Raw genomic sequence first — 18,421 nt, forward strand, 5'->3', positions numbered from 1 at the left:
TGGTCAATGTTTAGTTTTCTTGGTTAATGTTAAGTTTATGTGACAGTTGTAATAAAGCTTTATATTAAGGACTATCAACATAATATCAAGGATTAGTAAAGTAGGCGAGACATTTCAGTGTGTGCACTCTTGTGTTGATAAAGAAATGTTGTATTCTTTTTAGGTGATTAACTGTCAATTTTATTTTAGAGCTTGTGTTAAATGCTGATAAAGGATTTTTTTTTTATATTACTATTGAATTTTGCTGATCAAGGTTTTCTATTTTCTGCCATGACTATGATGTCATTTTATATTTAATACTTTTATGATGTACTTAAATGGGGTTTGGTTTGATGAAGGAATTCATTATTAGATATTTAACTATTAAAGTTTGCTGATCAAGGTTTTTTATTTTCTGCCATGACTATGAGGTCATTTTCTATTTAATACCTTATGATGTATTTTTCTTTTTTTTCCATTAGAGTTACCTCCCTTACAATGGTTTTGTTAAAATTTTCTAACGTGCAGGAATTAAGTGCAAAAAAAGAGCCAAAACAACAGTTTTAAAGTGTCCAGATAATAACTTATGTGAAAGTGTATGAATCTCTCTAAAATTGTTCCATACTACAAAGGAAAGACTTCGATTGAGTTTGCTGGTCAATGCTCCAAGGGGGATTCAAAAAGTTTGAAAAGGGGGTTCCAATATTTTTTTCAACATTTTTGAAAAGTTTCAAGAAGAAATCTTCAATTGCACAGTATTGTGCATTAAATTTGTAAAATCTTTGATCACATTTATTTTGTGTCAGAAACCTATATTATGGCAAAATTTTGATCACAATCAAAATTCAGATACTGTAGTATCAAGCTTGAATATTGTGTCCAAATTTGCCCCAACTGTTCAGGTCGTATCAGGCTGTGCTCAACGAAGCATTTTTCAGTAAATTTCTATTACAAGACAAGAGAACTTGAGATTGTTGAAAATTTTCTTATTTAGGTTTTATCTTTAAATATAACGGTACTTTTTAGGTACCACAAAGAAACTTATTGATCAAGCTCAAAATTCTATGCATTTTATACATACTATTGTTAGAAACGAAAACATTCCTATAGATTTGCAACTGAAATTATTTGATTCCATGATAGAACCAATTCTTTTATATGGTTCTGAAGTTTAGGGTTTTTGTCGAGCCTCGCAGAAAACTCCACATAGGGATAGTGTTCCAGCGGCGGCAGCGACTTTAGCTAACTTCTTAAAAGGTGGAAAACCTGGATGCTTCATACTATGTATATGGATGCCTCATGTTACAAGGTTTCCGTCAGTCACATGGCAAATGTCCTTGACCTCATTTTCATGGTTCAGTGACTACTTGAAAAAAGGTTTTTTGTAATGTTAATTTCTCTCTTATTATAAGTAATAGGATATTTGGTATGTGCGTACCTTGCAAGGTCCTCATGCCTGTCAGACAGTTGTCACTTGGCCTCCACCTTATTTCATGGATCAGTGAACAAGGTTAAGTTTTGGTGGTCAAGTCCATATCTCAGATACTATAGGCAAAAGGTCTAGTATATTCGGTGTATGGAAGGACTGTAAAGTGTACATGTCCAACTGGCAGGTGTCATCTGACCATGACCTCATTTTCATGGTTCAGTGGTTATAGTTATTTTTTGTGTTTTGGTCTTTTTATGGCCCCGCAATGAAGTTGTCGGTGCCATATAGTTTTACCCTTGTCTGAAATTCCTAAATTTCGTAATTCCGTCATTCCGTCATTCCGTCATTACGCAACAAACCATTATACAGAGTTTTTTTCTAAACGCCTTCAGATATTGGGCTGATTTTTGGTATGTGAGTTAACCATGATGAGTTACAGATCAAGTTTAAGTTTTGTTCCGCTCCACTAATTTTTGCCGAAATTACGGTTTTCGGACTTTGAGAAGTTGTTGAAAATCACAGTTATGCAGACTTTTTTTCTAAACGCCTTCAGATATATGGCTGATTTTTGATATGTGAGTTAACCATGATGAGTTACAAGTCAAGTTCAAGTTTTGTTTTGCTCCACTAATTTTTTGCCGAAATAACTAGCTTTGGACTTTGGAATGATTGTAAGGTGTACATGTCTAGCTGGCAGGACACTGTCATCTTACTTTGACCTCATTTTCATGGTTTAGTGGTCAAATTTTTGAGTTTTGGTCTTTTTTTCTAATACTGTGTGCAATAGGTCAACTATATTTGGTGTATGGAAATATTTTATGATTTTTATGTCAGTCGTGCAGGTTTTATTTGACCTTGACCTCATTTTCTTGGTTCATTGCTCATTGTTAAGTTTTTGTGTTTTTTTTTGTGTTTTTTTTAAAACTATAAGCAATAGGTCAACAATATTTGTTGTATGGACGAACTGTTAGCTGTACATGTCTGCCTGGCATGTTTCATCTGACATTGACCTCATTTTCATGGTTCATTGGTCCATGTTTAGATTTCTTGGTAAATGTTAAGTTTATGTGACAGTTGTAATAAAGCTTTATATTTGAGACTCCCAACATAATATCAATGATTAGTAAAGAAGGCGAGACATTTCAGTGTGTGCACTCTTGTGTTTATATATATGCATTTTTAAGATCTGTTATATTTCTTAAGGTGGTACCTAACACTACAGGGAGATAACTCTGTAAAGTCAGCTAAACGTTTTAATTACGTTGTGTTGTAAAAGGAATATTCAGCTTCTCATTGAGTCAAAGTAAATACTTTGTCAAAATTTTATGAAAATTAAACGAGCCAAATTAATTTTAGTGAAAGTGTTGGTTACCACCTTAAGCAAATTTACTTAAGTCATGAATTGTCAATATGGCAGCTATATTTGGAGAAAAGATTGATTGTAATCTGACCTTGACCTTATTTCATGTTTCTGTCTGTTAATCAGACCATTAATTATAGACTAAAGGTCAACTTTTTTTAACTCACCTGGCCAAATAGATAGAGATAAACTGTAAACAGCAATAATGTTCAGCAAAGTAAGATCTATAGATAAGTTAACATGACCAAAATGGTCAGTTGACCCCTTAAGGAGTTATTGCCCTTTATAGTCAATTTTTAACAATTTTCATTAATTTGGTAAGTTTTTACAAAATATTTTCCTCTGTAACTAAAGGGCCAAGTTCATTACAGATAGAGAAAATTGTAAGTAGCAAGAATGTTCAGTAAAGTAAGATCTACAAACACATCACCATCACCTAAACACAATTTTGTCATGAATCCATCTGTGTCCTTTGTTAAATATGCACATAGACCAAGGTGAGCGACACAGGCTCTTAAGAGAGCCTCTAGTTTGGTGTGTGGCAATTGAAATGTGTACATGCTTGTCTAGCAGGGTTAATCTGACCTTTTTATATTGATCATCGATAATGTTAAGTTTATGTGATACTTGTAGTATCAAAAAGCTCACATATTGCACATTTTGAACACAAATTCAATTATGACAGGCAAAGCAGGCAAGATATATAAGCATTTGCACTATTGATATATTTGGAAAAAGCATGTGTTTAAACTGTTCTATACAATTACAAAATGACTGTTTCAGAAAAAATGTCAGGAATGCAATTGCACAGGTTGTTGCAACTGTTGCAAAACATGATTTACCCAAGAACCAATGGCCACAACTTTTCCAGTTTCTAACAGCTTATACAAAAAGTCAGAATCCAGGAGATAGGGAGGTAAATATAAATCCGTTATAGTTATTGCATGTAAAAGAGGGACGAAAGATACCAGAGGGACAGTCAAACTCATAAATCGAAAAAAAAGCTGACAACGCCTGGCTAAAAATAAAAGAAGACAAACAGACAAACAATAGAACACATGACACAGCATAGAAAACTAAAGAATAAGCAACATTTAACCCCACCAAAAACTAGGGGTGATCTCAGGTGCTCCTAAAAGTGGTTCAAACCCTTATTATTATTTTTTTTTATTAACATTTATTCCTTTCTTGCAGTTTTTTTCTTGTGGTAATATTTTTCATTAGCAACTTGCTTGATCACAATGAATTCCTTGTTTTATGTGTTTTTACCCTTATGCATAATTAAGATATTGTTGGTTGCATCCAGTGGCAAATATTTCATGCATGTCCCTCCGGTCTTGTAAGCTTCTAACCTGTAAAAATTTTTGCTAGATATTTGTAGAATAGGTTTATATCACCAATGTCTTAGACAATTTCGAAAGTCCGTGCTCATCCTTTTTAACCGTGTTTTCAAAGGAAAAATCGGTTATTAATGTCATACCTGTCAACTGACCCGTATTTTGCGGGTGTGACACGAGATTCTCACAATTCTGAGGGATCACCCAGGACACCCGCCGGGTCACTGAACAACCCGGGAATTCCAAAAATGACCCGTTTTCACCTGGATTTCTAAGCCTAGAGAATGATTTCATAAGTGATTTTTCTTTGAAATACCGGCAAATTCGTAATTCTTTCATCAACAGAAGTTCAGCTACCTGTGTAAACTGTCAAATTAAGTGACCCATCAAGTGCATGGCTTCACTTGACAGCTTTGTTGTCAAACACATTGTTAATTAACACCAATTACCTTAGCTTTAGGTCGTAAATAAATTTCACTGTTGTCACGTTTTACAAACATTTTTCAACTGAGTTACTCCCCCTTTTTTGTCACCATTCAAAATTGTTCCTTATATTTACGTTTTTTGGGGTGAAAAAGATCAAATCTACTACAAATAGAATTTAAATACATATTGAAATATAACTTTTCATTTAATTCATAACTTAATACAATTATAAAAATAAAGTTGAAAATTATTCAACTGTTTACTTTATTTTACTATACTCTAATTACGAAAGTAAATTGGAGCTACCGTAGAGCAAAGACTGATTAGCCAGTCACAACTTTCTACAAATAATTAAAAAGAGCCAGTCACAACTTTCTACAAATAATTAAAAAGAGCCTGTCACAACTTTCTACAAATAATTAAAAAGAGCCAGTCACAACTTGAGGGTGAAATACTATACATATAGAACAATGTAGAAATGTCAATAAAAACATTAACCAAAGAAGAGGATAAAGTGTCACAAATTTATCAAAAGCTTTTCAAAATGCAATGAAATAATGATTAATAAAGTTTTGGAAACTTTTATTTAAATTATAAAAAAAATGTCCCCTAATTACTGAAATTCAGCTCGAAAAAGTTCATACGCGTTATGACCTGAGATTTCATTCTTCAATGCAGGTCATAACCTGCATTTTCATCGTCACAGGTTGACAGATATGTTAATGTGGGGATGTACTGAGGGTGGTTGACTGCCAAACAGAGTCCGCTCATTAAGAAGAAAACACTTTGATGAATTCTTTTCAAATTATGATATGTTATTTCCTGTGACTAAATGGAGATCAATTAGATTTTCATGATTTTAGCTTTTGTCATTGACACAAATGGAAGTTTTTAACGACCTTGACTGGCTATACAGCCCTTGCACGGTCGGTTTTGTCATTGTCAAAGTGTTTGACCTTTAAATAGTGAAAAGTGATCCATTGAGAGTTGTCCAAGCAAAAGCTTGATAATGCTTTGACAAAATCTTTTCATATTAAGATATGTAGTTTCCTGTTTTTTAATGAAGGTTAAGTTAGATTTTCACAATTTTCGCTTTTATCATTGTTGAGTTGTAAGACCTTTAAGGTTGCATTTCTGTAAATATTGACAATACAATTTCCCATTGGAACTCCTTTAGGCTAAAACTGTACCACTTTTACTATGAAGTTTTGAAAATCTTATCCTAGAATTAAAAGTTCATATGCACCACAATTTTTTTCAAAGGTCAAATTATAGGGCTGTGCAGCAAATTTTCAACGTTTATATGCCCTGAACTTCTCAGAGTTTAAACTAACACTTATTTTCTTAACTTCCCCTACCTCGAATGAAAGGTTACCACAGATTTCAATGTAAACAATATGCACATGTATATTTACTGGTAACATTCCAAAGTTATGTCTCTGTGAGATGGAAAACAGAGAGCATAACTGGGAACCAGTATGTAAACAAAATTATTTTTCTATGAATATTCAAGATCTCCCCAAAAGAGGCGTGTTTTGAGAAACAGCTGTATTTACAAAGTGCAACCTTAAGTCTGTACAAAAATGAGGATTTCTTTACCCTTTATGTATTTTGAGCAAAAACTAGAGAAGATAGAGAGAAACTAAACAAACCAAATGATCTTTAATGCTAGATCATCAAATTGAAAACTGAGTATTTTGCCATGAATTCTAATCTTGCTTGCAATGTTGGAGAGCGTCCTATGTTAATTATGCACATAGACCAAAGTGAGATCCACAGGCTCTGGAGAGCTCCTAGTTTACTTTAAATCATTGATAATGTAAGCTTCTGTAAAATGTGCACTCTAGTCTTGGGTGTAATTTATATTAGACTTAAAGACATTTTAAATATATATTGTGCAATATAGGCTTCTTAGAACTTATATCTAGTTCATAACCCTCAATTAAGTCAAATATTAAAGTTTTATTGGACTTTCAGATTATGAATGATCCACAAGCATAATTGGACGTCACATCTAGTCTGCACATCTATACTATTAAACGAGAAGACCTCATTTTGTGTGTCGCTTCTCTTCCTTCCACAATAAATCAATCATCATGCCTCTGTGTCCTATAGGTAACATGCATAGTCGCATTTGTCATCTATTCTTATGGTTATTCAGATTGAGTTATTTTGGGAGAAAAACGACAAAAAAGGATTCCGTCATCATACTGACTTTTAGTCATAGATAAGACTTCCTGTTTGAAACATGCACAGTGATCGGGAAGGACGTGCGCCCTGCGCCTATAGCGCATATCGACCAGAAATGGCGCATATAGTGACAAATGTGAGCGCCCACGTGGCGCACGATATTTTTCACTTCATTTCGAAACGTTTAGATATCGTCAAATGGATTTCCGATCGTATTCCGTACCGCCATGTGTGTATACACAATTATGTAATGTGTCTCCAATGATATATATTTTTGGGACGTCTCGGGTGTTTTCCTATTGTAATAGAACCATGCGGTTTAACGTCTCGGGTGTTTTCGTATGGTAATAATAGAACCATGCGGTTTAACTGGTTACCCAAAAAACGTAATTAACCATCATTCTTGATATAATTTTTTATAAACAACTTTAAATTTGTGAAATTTGGCTAGTAAAGACGAGATTTATCTCTAATTATAATCTTTTAAGTTAGTTTAGCTTGCTATTATTTCGATTGAAAAACCCCAAAGCCTTTTAATGAATATAGTTTTTGTCTCCATAAAAGTCGCTTAACTGTCCTTGTCATTTTTTGGTCTTTGGCTCGTTTTGACATTTTGTAAACATGACTTCAGCGAATTGTTGTTTTGTTCTATCAATTAATGATACTCTCTACTGTTAGTCTTGTCATTGTCATGAAGTTATAATAATAAAAGAAGTGCAGAGGAAATGCCAGAAATGTCCTCTGATACGGAACGTCAACGGTCTGGAATAAGTATGGTTTCGACGAAGACCCAAATTTAATGTACAAAAAAAAACATGAACATGTACAAGGCAACAAAACCAGTTTGAATATTGTAAATAAAGGTTATCTTAAATATTGTCCGGTTTAGAGAAAGTTAAAATAACTTATTGTATATTCATTGAAATTGAAATTACAAAATCACAGGAACAATATCCATAATATAATTTAAAATCATAAAGGTAAGTACCACCACCTCTTTGCACAAATATACTGATACTTTTTTTTTTACAGTAGTCAATTTAAATGGCCCACTCATTTGACAACATGGCCCATTATTTTTTAAAATGGCCCATTGAATTTATTTTTGGGGGGCCCTGGGCCCATAGTGAAAAAATCCTTCCAGATCACTGCATGCACAAATACAACCAATTGTATGATAGATAACAAAAATGAAAAATAGATAAGCCAATCAGAGCGTTCTCCATATCATGGTGTTTAGATGGCAAGAACCACAACTATTATACCTCATTAGAGAGGACAATTATTTTTCGCGTTTACCTACATGTAAACTACGATAATACTACTTTAATGTATAGAGACTCTTTGTATTCTGTCTACTGTTTTTTTTTTTTTAAATGTTTACTATTTAAGGGGTCATACCAGTTGCATTTATATTAAAAAAAGTAAAACATGTGACACAAGTACAACCAATTGTAGAGCGTTCTCCATATCATGGTGTTTAGATCGCAAAAATCACAACTATTATACTTCCTTAGAGAGGACAAATATTTTTCGCGTTTATCTACATGTAAACTACGATTATACTACTTTAATATATAGACTCTCTGGGAATTTCTATGTTAGTGTAGAAAGTCCCTGATTCTGTTTACTGTTTTCTTTGAAATGTTTACTATTGAAGGGGTCATACCACTTGCATATATATTAAAATAAATAAAACATGCTCAACTTCATCTAAAACTACCTCGACCAAAAACTTTTACCTGAAGTGGGACAGACGGACGACCGAACAAACAAAAACGAATGCACGGATGCACAGACTAGAAAACATTATGCCCATAATTGGGGCATAAAAATTTATTGTTAAAAGGGAAAATAGTGATTTGGCAAAAATAAAAGTAAGGTAGAGATTAGAGGGAGGGAGGACCTTTTTCGGGGCGTCGGGATCGGGTGTTTTTAAGCTCGGGATTTGGGGATTGATCCTTACGAGATCCGGGAATATATTTTTCGATTTCGGGATATTAATTTCTTTAAATTCTGCATCTCGGGATTTAATGGTTTTAAGCCCGGGATTTCGGGATCAGGACCCCTCCGATCGACAACCCCTCAAATAAGCCTTAGTCGGTATTAGTCATGTATACATGATTCAAATCCTACCATTGGCATGTTAATAAGGCTCTCAAAAAATAAGTACTGATGGATTGTCATAGAAGCATATTTTTTAGACTAATAAGGGTATATATCTATAAGCAGTTACATTTATTTCATGTTTGAAACGGTCCAAATTTTTAATTTGATTTGACTTTTACCAAAAGAAGCATTGTTGCAAAGGAGAAGAATTGGGGTCGTAGGCCAGAAACACGAATATAATTGAATTTAACAGATAGGAAACAAATATCGGACTTTGGAAAAAGGGAGATACATTTTATGTAATTCTCCATACATAATATCTTTTACAAAAAATCATCCTACAACCGTTCACAAGCTGTATATGCCCGCTATTTCGCTGGTGTATTCTAGTGTCTTTTGAAATGATAAGATAGATTTTATGGATCGAAGGATACATTTTTGATGTCTTAATTTCTTTAGTAAGAGCAGTGTGTGAAATAACCCGAATAAATACGAGTTCAGTATGACGCCGTTTCGATTTTGCTGTCTTGTGCGACTGTCATACACTGCAAGTGAGAGGTTTGGCTAACTATAAAAATCAGGTTCCAAGTCAGGAATAGGATAGTTGTTATCCATTCGTTTGATGTGTTTGATCTTTTGATTTTGACATTTGATAAGGGACTTGCTGTTTTGAACTTTCATTGGAGCTTGCATTTTTCAAGAGAACGCAATTGAAATCGAACAAAATGCATGTTTGTGTCTTCGTTTTACGTAGTCTACTTACGAATGTCCGTTGTTGTTTTGGATAGCGCGAAATGATTTTTCTTTCGACGCTTCTTTTCTAGTATTTGTTTAACTTTAATGATATAAGTATCCTTTACTTTGTGTTTAAATAAACTAAGTGAATAATTGGAGGTTACTTTTTTTTACAGACAGGAATGTATTTGTTATACACCGTGTCATCATCTGCTGCAGAACAACTAAAGCCTCATCTTGTGTCTCTTCTGCAGCTACTGTCAGAAGTTATATCTGATAATGAAAACCAGTTTGTACCATACTATGTGGTCAGGTAAGTCAGTTTTTATACGACCGTATGGGATCGTATAATGGTATGATGTCGTCGTCGTCTGCGTCGTCGAAAGACACATTTGGTGTTCGGCCATAACTTAAGTTTAAGTGAATGAATCTCTATGAAATTTAATTAGAAGCTTCAATACCACTAAAGGAAAATTGGGATTGATTTTGGGGATGTTGGTCCAAACCATTTTAGGCTATTTTTTGCCTATATAGATCAAATATGTAAGGCCAATTAAAATTAATTGCTAGATTTTCATCCCCGCCCGCCCCTCTGAAATCGTCCCGCCCTGATTTTTTTTATTTAACAAAAATACGATTTCCGGATTTTGTTCATGTCCATTACCGGGAACCATCGATAATTTCGTTTCATTCAACACTTCCTGTTTCAAATTTCGTTTTTGTATTTCTTCGAGTAATCTAACGAAAATGATTAAGTCGACACATTCTGCTGCTCTATGATGACAATATCATCTACCGAGAGTAGAGATTGATAACGAGAAGGGCATGAAATATTCGAGTTACGAGTAAACGCCTTGTCATTGAACGCAAATTGCGGTAGTCACAAGTGAATCGAAAACCGTGTTTTTTCTTTATTTATTATTTACACAATGACTTTGTGTCAGGAAATTTGGACTGTGAATGATACGCAGAGCGCAGGAATCGTAGAACAAATTGGTACAAAACACATGACTGGATTAAAGATATTGACACAAGCACGAACTTGTTTGATTTATGACCTTATATTGAGGAAAAAGTCGACAAACACGCCGCTGATTTTAATTATAACAAGCCCTTATATTTACCCATGGCTGTTGTTTTTGTTGACAAACAGCAAACACCCACTGTAACTGTCCCAATACCCTCAATTTAGTCATTAAACAACTACTACTTTTTGGTTAAGGTCATGTTTTGCATCATATTAATTACTTTCAACACTGAGTTTACATTTTGTTCTGTACTCATAATACTTGTGTTGCATACAATTGTACATACCAATACATTTTATTGGTTTTATGGGGACTACAAATCATTGCTTAGAAAGCAAAATAAATTTGGTGTAGGTATAGTCCAACTAAAGAGAGCATTTCTCTTCTTTTTGATGTATACTATAAATAGGTTTCTAAAGCGGCAATTACATGTATAACAGTGGTTGTCAATCAGGGATTTTTATTTAAAAGTTTAAAAAATAGTGTAGGATTCCTTATACAGCCTGTATAAACATTAGACAAGCTGGTTTTGCACTAGCATATACCCCGCGGTATGAAGAACTTGTGACAAGGGTTTCATATGAAATAAAATTTAAAAAATAAAATCCTCCCACCCGCCCCATGTTTTTGAAAAATTTGGATGAAAATCTACTAATTAATTTTAGTTGGCCTAAGAAAAAATATACCTTCATGTGCTACTTTTTTTAGTAAAATGAGGTTGAAATTTGATTTATTTGCTCAAAATTGGGATTTGTGGACAGAGATACAGAACTTTTTTTGTTTTTAAAGATAAACACAATCTGTTTTTTTTTAAATTATTTGTAAATTATATTTTATATAGATGCATATGTCCTTTAAATTTGTGCATTTTGTTTTTTCAAATAACTCATATTTATCAAATGTTCATTAATGTAGAAAAAAATATCTTTTTTTGCTGTATATTAATCAAATTAAAAAAAGATGCACTATTAACATTTTCAGGAAAATTGGCACACAATCTTCTTACATAATCAAATCAAATGGCATTTTAAAAAAGATGGGTCCATGAACTCAGGGTCGGGAAAATAACAATTAATGCTAGCAACGTCATAACTTCCCCTATATAAGACCATTTTTCTAAACCATGCACTGTGACACTAGTCTTAATCTTTTAACTAGTGTTAAATGTTAAATGATGGAATGACCGAATATCGAATACTAAAAACACTAAACGTTTAACCGGACCATTTTTAAAAATTTAATATAATGTGTATTTTAAACATTAATAAAGGAGTTAAACATATTTATTTATAGCGGATTGGGAAACAAGTTTTGCAACTGATATTAAACTCTTTCCACTTTACGGGTGCGAGTGCATGCTGCCTTGTAGCGGCATTAGCCTGCTCTTTTTTCGAAATCTACAAGGGTGTCTTTTACGTGCCAGAGATGTGGCTCTCTTAACACGGTTCAGCCATTTATTGTCCCCTTCCGACGGACTATCATCGATTCCTCAAGACCATACTTGCAAATGGTGTCAAGGGGAAGCCGAAAACTCCGAAACGGGAATCTAACCAGGAACCTTTGTGTTAGTAGTCCAATGCACTAACCACTACACCACGGCTCTCTAATAAAGGAGTAGGGGCACTAAAGTCCTCATTTGGCCCAAATATTACAGCAATCAAAAAGTTTTCATACATATTCTTAAATGTGTCCAAACTGCAGACTCAGATAAAAGGTATTCCAAAAATAAAATCAAATTTCACATTTTTAATGAGTTACCATGGCAACAAACCATGACAAAATTTGCATAATTTGTAAAATTTCTTGATTTTCCTTGTTTTTCATAAAATTTTAAGTATATCTGTAATTGCCAAAGTATGTTCCAACCCAAGAAACAACTTATGACACAGGTTATGTTCTTCTCATATATGTTATGATGGTATGATACTAAACCCCTAACGGGAAGGATTGTGCCTGATGTTCATATGATGAAATCATAATCTTTCAGTCAGTTTAATTGAAGTCTGGAGCTGGCATGTCAGTTAACTGCTAGTAGTCTGTTGTTATTTATGTATTATTGTCATTTTGTTTATTTTCTTTGGTTACAACTTCTGACATCAGACTCGGACTTCTCTTGAACTGAATTTTAATGTGCGTATTGTTATGCGTTTACTTTTCTACATTGGTTAGAGGTATAGGGGGAGGGTTGAGATCTCACAAACATGTTTAACCCCGCCGCATTTTTGCGCCTGTCCCAAGTCAGGAGCCTCTGGCCTTTGTTAGTCTTGTATTATTTTAATTTTAGTTTCTTGTGTACAATTTGGAAATTAGTATGGCGTTCATTATCACTGGACTAGTATATATTTGTTTAGGGGCCAGCTGAAGGACGCCTCCGGGTGTGGGAATTTCTCGCTACATTGAAGACCTGTTGGTGACCCTCTGCTGTTGTTTTTTATTTGGTCGGGTTGTTGTCTCTTTGACACATTCCCCATTTCCATTCTCAATTTTATTATATTTGGTGAGATTATGTCAATAGATATGAGAAAGCTTCACTTAAATTATTTTGTTGTCTTTTGGCTGCACACCATGTTTCCACCATGGAAAACTGCACCAATTCTGTTTTTTCATCGTTTTTCTAAAATCAGTACACATTATGACTAATTATGACGTCATCAAGTAAAAATCTCTATGATATTTACTTAGATTTCTTGACCCTATGCATTTTTAACCGGATTTTTGTCGGTTGGCCGGTCGGCCGGTCGGTCGGTCAGCTGGCAAACCAAATGTTGTCTGTGCATTTACTCATGAACCATTCAAACAAAGCTTTTAAAATTTTGTTACTGACAACAATTGAAGGTCAAGTTCAATAATGACGATTTTTACTTTTACTGTTCAGGAGTTATGGTTCTTGAAAGATTGAAAAATGGCGTTTCCAGTCCTGTCCGTGCATTTACTAATGAACTGTTCAACCAAAGCTTCACAAATTTTAATATGTTGTTACTGATGACAAAATAAAGGTCAAGTTCAATAATGACGATTCTTTTACCGTTCAGGAGTTATGGTTCTTGAAAGATCGAAAAATGACGTTTCCATTCATGTTGTTGCATTTACTTATGAACCATTCAACCTTAGCTTTTCAAATTTTAATATGTTGATACTGATGACAAAACGGAGGTCAAATTTGATATTGAAGAATTTCACTTTCACCGTTCATCAGTTATGATTCTTGTGATATTTCCAGGACACAAATAAATGTTAATAAATCCGGTTTGCTATCGTGACAGCCTCTTGTTATACATTATGTGAAAATTTAAAATAGTTGTCAAACATTTTATTTTCTTGTCCCTACTCCTTTGTTAAAATTTTAAATCATGGTTAAGGTAACTAATTTGACAGATCAGTAGACTATTTTCATATTACCGACTTTTGACTCCGGTCTATATTATTTTTCAACAGGTTACCTACGACATCCTGGTACTTGGTTAATAAGAGCAACGTAAAGAAGTAACATCACACATTTAATCGGTGGGATTTGAGGGGAAACTTTAAAATTTTCTGATGAGTTTGTTGTGTAAAGAAAATATGAAGCAGTATATTTCCCCCAAGAATTGTACCGGTTGAATGTTTGATATTACTTCTTTACGTTGCTCCTAATTGACCGAGTACCAGGATTTCGTAGGTGACCTGTCGAAAAATAATATAAACTGGAGTCAAAAGTCGGTAATATGAAATACAGTCTATTAGCCAGTGTATTGATTCCTATTGTTAACCTTGAAAAAAATTAAATAATCAGCACAAAGACCACAAGTCTTGCAGCTATAGGCAATATACTGAGTGAACATATTAGGGAGAACATAAAAATATCAATGAAGGATAGAAAACTTAATTCAAATAATTTGGGGGTGGGGGGTCAAAATTGCTGCAAGTTTTGTTTAATTGACAATGATTTTATATATATCCTTGTTGGTCAATAAATGTTTCCCAACTTAAGTTCAGAGGGGGGGAAGTTAATACTATATTAATACATTAGTTATGATAGAGTCATTTCAATCTCAAATCATAATTGAGGCTGACTGAGACTACATGTCAACAACACCACAGATATTTTTCACTGACTTTGAAATAACTATATGCAATTGCTACGGTGTCATATGGTATTTTGAACCCCATGGTTAATTGACCTCAGGGTAAAAATACTGCTATGGTAAATTGAACCCCCCTGTATGGAAAATTGACCCCCTATGGTAAAATGAACCTAGATCCTAGATGATATTATAACATTATACATAATTCTAAAGCTTATCATAGATTAAAATACATTCATACAAGAAAGAGAGGTAAATTTTTACATGATTGATGAAAAGAAATATCTTTGCTTGGTAGTCTTTACCAACAAAATTTCATTCAAAATATTTATTAAAGCATTATAACTAGACCATGATGCTTGATTGCTTTGATTATTTGTAATTATAACATATATATATATATATATACATGGGTTCGAATCCCGGCGAGGGAAGAACCAAAAATTTGCAAAAGCAAATTTACAGATCTAACATTGTTGGGTTGATGTTTAGACGAGTTGTATATACATTATGTACACAGCCATGTATCACCATCATTGATGGCGATCCGATGGATACATCTGTTGTAGGGTTGTCACTTACTCAGACGTACTTATAAATATAATTATTTTCTGTGACTGTATCTTACATTAATTTGTAGGATCCTTTACTATAGATAATTTAGCTGATCTGTAACAATAACATCTTCATGCCTTATATATCATGTACTGCAGTACGCCGCTAGATTAAAACTGACGTGGAAAGGTAACACACGGCCAGCGAAAGCTCTTTTTTTGAAAGCCCAGGTGGTCGTGTGGTCTAGCGGGACGGCTGCAGTGCAGGCGATTTGGTGTCACGATATCACAGTAGCATGGGTTTGAATCCCGGCGAGGGAAGAACCAAAAATTTGCGAAAGCAAATTTACAGATCTAACATTGTTGGGTTGATGTTTAGACGAGTTGTATATATATATATATATATAAGTACGTCTGAGTCGGTGACAACCCTACAACAGATGTATCCATCGGATCGCCATCAATGATGGTGATACATGGCTGTGTACATAATGTATATACAACTAGTCTAAACATCAACCCAACAATGTTAGATCTGTAAATTTGCTTTCGCAAATTTTTGGTTCTTCCCTCGCCGGGATTCGAACCCATGCTACTGTGATATCGTGACACCAAATCGCCTACACTGCAGCCGTCCCGCTAGACCACACGACCACCTCAGCTCTCTAAAAAGAGCTTTCGCTGGCAGTGTGTTACCTTTCCACGTCAGTTTTAATTTTACAGATCTAACATTGTTGGGTTGATGTTTAGACGAGTTGTATATACATTATGTACACAGCCATGTATCACCATCATTGATGGCGATCCGATGGATACATCTGTTGTAGGGTTGTCACTGACTCAGACGTACTTATAAATATAATTATTTTCTGTGACTGTATCTTACATTAATTTGTAGGATCCTTTACTATAGATAATTTAGCTGATCTGTAACAATAACATCTTCATGCCTTATATATCATGTACTGCAGTACGCCGCTAGATTAAAACTGACGTGGAAAGGTAACACACGGCCAGCGAAAGCTCTTTTTAGAGAGCTGAGGTGGTCGTGTGGTCTAGCGGGACGGCTGCAGTGCAGGCGATTTGGTGTCACGATATCACAGTAGCATGGGTTCGAATCCCGGCGAGGGAAGAACCAAAAATTTGCGAAAGCCAGATCTAACATTGTTGGGTTGATGTTTAGACGAGTTGTATATATATATATATATGGGAAAGCAAATTTACAGATCTAACATTGTTTGGTTGATGTTTAGACAAGTTAATTGTATATATACATAATGTACATTTCACCAGCAGTGATTTTCCTAGTGTTTAAGGGAAGGGGCCGAGGGCCCATGCAATTGGGAATAAAAGTTTGTGAAATGTTGGATTTGTGGAATAATATATTAGTTCACACCAGCCGCGTGCAACTTGGTTCCCAAGGAAATTAAAAAAATCAAGAGCAAAATTCTGCAATCTGAGAAAGAATAAGTTATAATTGCATAAATTTTTAACAATTTCAAGAGATTTTTAAAGACAATACCACATTACGACACTAACAAAACCTAACAATGATGTCTATATACATTTGGGAATTTTAGAGCTAATAATTGGGAAAAAAGAGCATTTTTCTCATTGGGACAGGGGCCCATATTCAGACCCAAATAAGAGGGTTTGAAAATCACTGCACCACCACCACCACATACAATCACTGTTAATAAATATATGTATATGTCTGCCTGTGTGTTGTGAAAACTGCAAATTATACCTTGTCCATCATATTCTTATGGTTAAGAAATACCATGCGTTAGAATATGAATGAAGTGCCTAGAAAATCAACCTTATGATGTTAGAGTAGATCTGATTCTTAACTTCCTCCCCGAGCGCGGATGGAACCTGTACTTTTTATAAGACCGCAAAAATTAACCAGATGCTCCCCAGGGCGCAGCTTTATACGACCGCAGAGGTTGAACCCTGAACAGTTGGGGCAAGTATGGACACAACATTCAAGCTGGATTCAGCTCTAAATTTGGATTGTGATTAAATAGTTGACACAGCATAGGTTTTGGACACAGAATGAATGTGGTCTAATGAACTTAAAATAATTTTTTTGCCTTTGAGCAATCACTATGCTGTTGAATATTAATCCTCTCAAAAAAATGTTTGAAGAAATTTTCTTTTTATTTATGAAATTTGAAATGCAAAAAATTTAACCCCCCCCCCCCCCTACCATTTTTTTTCACATCCCCCTTTCTTTCCCTTTTTTCAAAACTGATCTCAATTCAAATTTCTAATGGAGTTCGCAACAATAACTACTCATTTAAATACATCATAAAATATTAAAATGTAACAAAAAGTGCTTGTTATCACTGAATGGTAAAGATTGTTTTAATTTATCAGTTGGTAGTAAAAGTGAATATACATTGTATATTGTATAAAACAATGATTTAAGTTGATTCAACTACTATTCTGGACAAAGAAAGATAACTCCAATCAATTGAAAATTTCTCGCTATTGCACAATATTGTGCAATTAGATATTTCTTGCTATTGCGCAATACTGTGCAATTGAAAATATTTGCTATTGCACAATACTGTGCAATTGAAGATTTCTTGCTATCGCGCAATACATGTACTGTGCAATTGAAAATTTCTTGCTACAGCACAATACTGTGCAATTGAAGATTTCTTGCTATTGCTCAATACTTAATATAATAATTTTGGATCCTGATTTGAACCAACATGAAAACTGGGCCCATAATCAAAAATCTAAGTACATGATTAAATTCAGCATATCAAAAAAGCCAAAGAATTCAATTTTTGTTAAAATCAAACTTAGTTTAATTTTGGACCCTTTGGTATTTAATGTAGACCAATTTGAAAACAGGACTAAAAATTAAGAATCTACATACACAGTTAGATTTGGCATATCAAAGAACCCCAATTATTCAATTTTTGATGAAATCAAACAAAGTTTAATTTTGGACCCCGATTTGGACCAACTTGAAAACTGGGCCAATAATCAAAAATCTAAGTACATTTTTAGATTCAGCATATCAAAGAACTCCAAGGAATCAATTTTTGTTAAAATCAAACTTAAGTTTAATTTTGGACCCTTTGGACCTTAATGTAGACCAATTGGAAAATGGAACCTAAAACTAAGAATCTACATACACAGTTAGATTCGGCATATCAAAGAACTCCAATTATTCAATTTTTGATGAAATCAAAC

The 18,421-nt window shown here is 34.1% G+C and overlaps 1 protein-coding gene across 3 annotated transcripts in view; it reads left to right on the forward strand.

The window, feature by feature from the left end:
• LOC139525464 (importin-4-like) overlaps positions 1-18,421 on the forward strand; it is a 371,591-nt gene that overhangs the window by 69,915 nt on the left and 283,255 nt on the right. For all 3 annotated transcript variants that reach the window (XM_071320816.1, XM_071320818.1, XM_071320817.1), the window contains exons 5-6: positions 3,552-3,684; positions 9,742-9,878. In XM_071320816.1, coding sequence (XP_071176917.1) covers positions 3,552-3,684; positions 9,742-9,878 — 270 coding nt within the window. The remainder of the gene's footprint in view (positions 1-3,551; positions 3,685-9,741; positions 9,879-18,421) is intronic.

Source organism: Mytilus edulis, chromosome 5 (genome assembly GCF_963676685.1).
Source record: "Mytilus edulis chromosome 5, xbMytEdul2.2, whole genome shotgun sequence".
NCBI classification, from domain to species: domain Eukaryota; kingdom Metazoa; phylum Mollusca; class Bivalvia; order Mytilida; family Mytilidae; genus Mytilus; species Mytilus edulis.